The 3,321-nt window shown below is 40.1% G+C and overlaps 1 protein-coding gene across 1 annotated transcript; it reads left to right on the top strand.

The window, feature by feature from the left end:
• The first annotated feature begins 212 nt into the window (after positions 1-212).
• On the top strand, positions 213-3,242 carry beag (IC cytokine homolog beag). Its single transcript, XM_065478704.1, has 11 exons — positions 213-445; positions 504-534; positions 683-883; positions 938-1,105; positions 1,155-1,415; positions 1,469-1,616; positions 1,674-1,891; positions 1,952-2,098; positions 2,471-2,621; positions 2,678-2,937; positions 3,147-3,242. Exons 1-11 carry the CDS (start codon positions 439-441, stop codon positions 3,175-3,177), a joined length of 1,623 nt encoding a protein of 540 aa, XP_065334776.1. The 5' UTR covers positions 213-438; the 3' UTR covers positions 3,178-3,242.
• Positions 3,243-3,321: the final 79 nt, after the last annotated feature.

The raw sequence follows: 3,321 nt of genomic DNA, 5'->3' as shown, positions 1-3,321 counted from the left end.
CAGCTGACTGAAATTGAAATAACCACTGCGGCTAGCGAGAACGTTGTCAAAATAAATCAGAGCAAGAGCAGCGCAGAGGGAGTGCCGAACTGGCGGAGGTGGTTGGAGTTGGATTGGACGCCCGTTCTCTTGCGTTGGATATTAGTTTCTTTTGCTGATGACAGATGGCACGGTGATCGCATACATCTGGTCCGTCTTCGGTGGGCAGAACTTTAAAAGAAAATACCGAAAAACAAATCGAAAAAATGTTTGTTTACCACACTATACTTTCGTAGTCCTGGTACTGTTCGTGGTAAACCGGAACTAGGCGCAGAGCAGACTGGATCAGACAAAACGTTTTGTCTGTTTTCGTATAAACAATTGCATAATATTTTTTATTTGACTTGAAAAGTTTAAGGAGCTTTTAAATTGATCGGATATCATTCAAGTGTCTCTGCAATGGACGGTAATAAGCAAACATCAATAATGTTCTTCTTGGATGCTTGATTGTTTTCTCATTTCAGACCACGATCACAGAGATGATTACCATGAAAAGTGAGTAATGAATTAAACAAATTTAGGTATAGATTTTTGGCAAGAAATATATATTTCCTCGGTCTTATTTTGAAACTTACAATAATAGATGAGTTAATACGTTTATGCATCTTAAAAATAGTTTTATAAACATCTCTCGACATTTTAGGGCTGCGAAGTTGACTAACGACGACTTCCGAAAGTTGTTGATGACCCCTGCACATCCCAGTCATGCGGCTAGTGCATCATCAACAACACTTTCAGCTTCCAGCTCCAGAAGCTCGCAACCAAGCTCGGTCAGAGACATCATTAACAAGAAGAAAGGTACAGGCGAGGAGGACCGAGCCGAAAAAAGGCGAAAAAAGAAAAGGTTTGTTGTATGAATTATAATTAAGTGTTGTTCCAATAAATAATATTATCACAGCTACTTCGCCAAGCTGAAAAAGCAGGAGGATGATAAAATAGCCGAGTTGGCTCTCAAGTACAGAGACCGCGCAAGGGAAAGAAGAGATGGTGCAAATCCAGATTACCAGGCAGAAGACCCAATGTCGAGTGCTGGTGCCTACAGAGCCGTGGCTCCTGACGTCAAATCGTGAGGGATAACTTAAATTTATGCAGTGTCCCAATGTGTGATTCTACAGAGGAATGGATGCTGCAGAAAGAAGGCGGCAGCAAATCCAAGAGTCCAAGTTCTTGGGTGGTGACATGGAGCACACTCACTTGGTGAAAGGTCTTGATTATGCCTTGCTACAAAAGGTCCGCAGTGAGATCCACACCAAGGAGCAAGAACAAGAGGATGAGATGGAGAGCTTGGTTGCACCAGGAAAAGAGACCAAAGCAAAGAGGGAAATTGAGGAGGAAGATATTGAACTGAAAACCAAAACTGGAAAAAGTATTTACAGGTAGGACAATAATGCATCAGAAATCAGAAACCAATAATTTGTGAGATAAATAGAGCTGCTCTTGGATTGGATATTCTGAAAAGAAATGATCTCTTTGCAACTGGTCGCATGGCGTATTTAATTGAGCTTGAAGATGAAAATGCAGAGTCAGACATCCCTACCACCATCCTTAGGAGCAGAGCTGATTGCCCTGGCCAAGAGGTTTGTCTTCATTTTCCTATGCCATGAATAATTCTGACTTGCTTAAAACACTTCTAGGCTCAAGCTACTTTGAGCACCAATGACATTGTCATCAACAAACTTGCCCAAATTTTGTCTTATCTGCGTCAAGGTAAAAACCAGAGCAAGAAGGCCAAGAAGCTGAAAGAAAAGGCAGGCATTGAAGATGTGCCAGCCCAAGCAAAGCCTAGGACTGGAGAAAGCATCTACGGCGACATCGGCGATTATGTTCCATCGAGCAAAAAAGGTTCAAGCAGGTAATTAAATAATATTAAAAGCTTGTAAAATATGCTGAAATGATATGTTCCGTTTTTCAGTCATGGAAAGAAGTCTGGGCCATATTTCGCAAAACCAGCTTTAGATGAAGAAGGTGAAAACCGGGATAGTTTCAAGATGAGTTATGCTGAAGCACTAGGTGGAAGGAGCGCCTCAGATGCCAGAGCTGATTCTTCTCAGGACAAATCGTAAGAAAATTTTAAATTTGTTAAACAGTTAGGGTTTCAAAAGTCCGTTTGTGTCGATACTAGGAGCCATTTAAATATCAAATTTTATGCCCATTAAAGAAAGAAAACTCTCACTAGACCAACTGTTGTAACTCCCAGTAACATCAGTAAAACTTTGCGAGCTACTTGTTCGGATTTGATACTTTTTGTGATGAGTTCATTGAAGTTTTGCATTTTTTTCTATTAATACAAGCCAATTGTTGCGTCATGTGTTACTTTCCTCTAAGTTTTTATTTTGGGTTTGTCCTAATTTTATGACACTTGAGTTCAATTTGATGATTCTTAAATAACATTGCTTGTATATATAACTTATCATCCGTGTTGAAACTTTAGGTCAAAGCGAAAGGATGGAAAAACCTCTCACATGATGACAAAATTAACTGCCGAGCCAGAAGGCTATGCTGAGTGCTATCCTGGAATGGAAGAAATGCACGATGCTGTTGACGACAGTGATGATGAAGCTGATTACTCCAAAATGGATATGGTGCGATACGTTGTGATCCATTTAAAGAATAAAATTAATTATGATATCATTTTCAGGGCAATAAGAAAGGACCCATTGGTCGCTGGGACTTTGACACTCAGGAGGAGTACAGTGACTATATGAATAATAAGGAAGCGCTGCCCAAAGCAGCCTTCCAATACGGAGTGAAAATGGCAGATGGACGACGAACAAGGAAATACAACAAGGAGAAAAATGAAAAGGCAGAACTGGACAGAGAGTGGCAAAAGATCCAGAACATTATTCATAAGAGGAAGGGAGAGCCAAGTGGATCTGCATCTGCTGCACGAGAAGCAGGGTAAGTGTCCCTCTAGGCAAATCTTTTTTCCAAGTATTCAAAGAGAATCATAAAATATTTTGAAACCAATAGTTACTTTAAAATCTGGCTATTGAACTTTGTTACCTATTTTTCTGTCCAGAAACTATTATGGTTCTATATAGATTTTTCCTCCTTGACATTTTGGTTACTGTTAGTCTGCTTATCCAAGCAAATCTCTTTTTCAACAGCTCGCCTGAATTCAAGAAGCCCCGCCACTGAAACACCAGCTATAAAGAATTGTAGAAAGTCCCCGCAATTGCTAATAAACCGCGTTGAATTCCTAACCGAGCTCTCATTCTTACGCATGACAATCAAATCACCATTACAAATATAGCTGCTTAATATGTTAGCATGCAGGTGTCG

The sequence above is a fragment of the Cloeon dipterum genome, chromosome 2 (genome assembly GCF_949628265.1).
Source record: "Cloeon dipterum chromosome 2, ieCloDipt1.1, whole genome shotgun sequence".
In the NCBI taxonomy this organism is placed as follows: Eukaryota; Metazoa; Arthropoda; class Insecta; order Ephemeroptera; family Baetidae; genus Cloeon; species Cloeon dipterum.
This window is presented reverse-complemented; position numbering and strand designations above follow the sequence as displayed.

Excerpts from the sequence above, each read along its gene's own strand:
- beag (XM_065478704.1), top strand. Across the intron at positions 535-682 it reads AGAGATGATTACCATGAAAA|GGCTGCGAAGTTGACTAACG; the intron begins GTGAGTAATGAA and ends TCGACATTTTAG. Across the intron at positions 1,892-1,951 it reads AGCAAAAAAGGTTCAAGCAG|TCATGGAAAGAAGTCTGGGC; the intron begins GTAATTAAATAA and ends TCCGTTTTTCAG.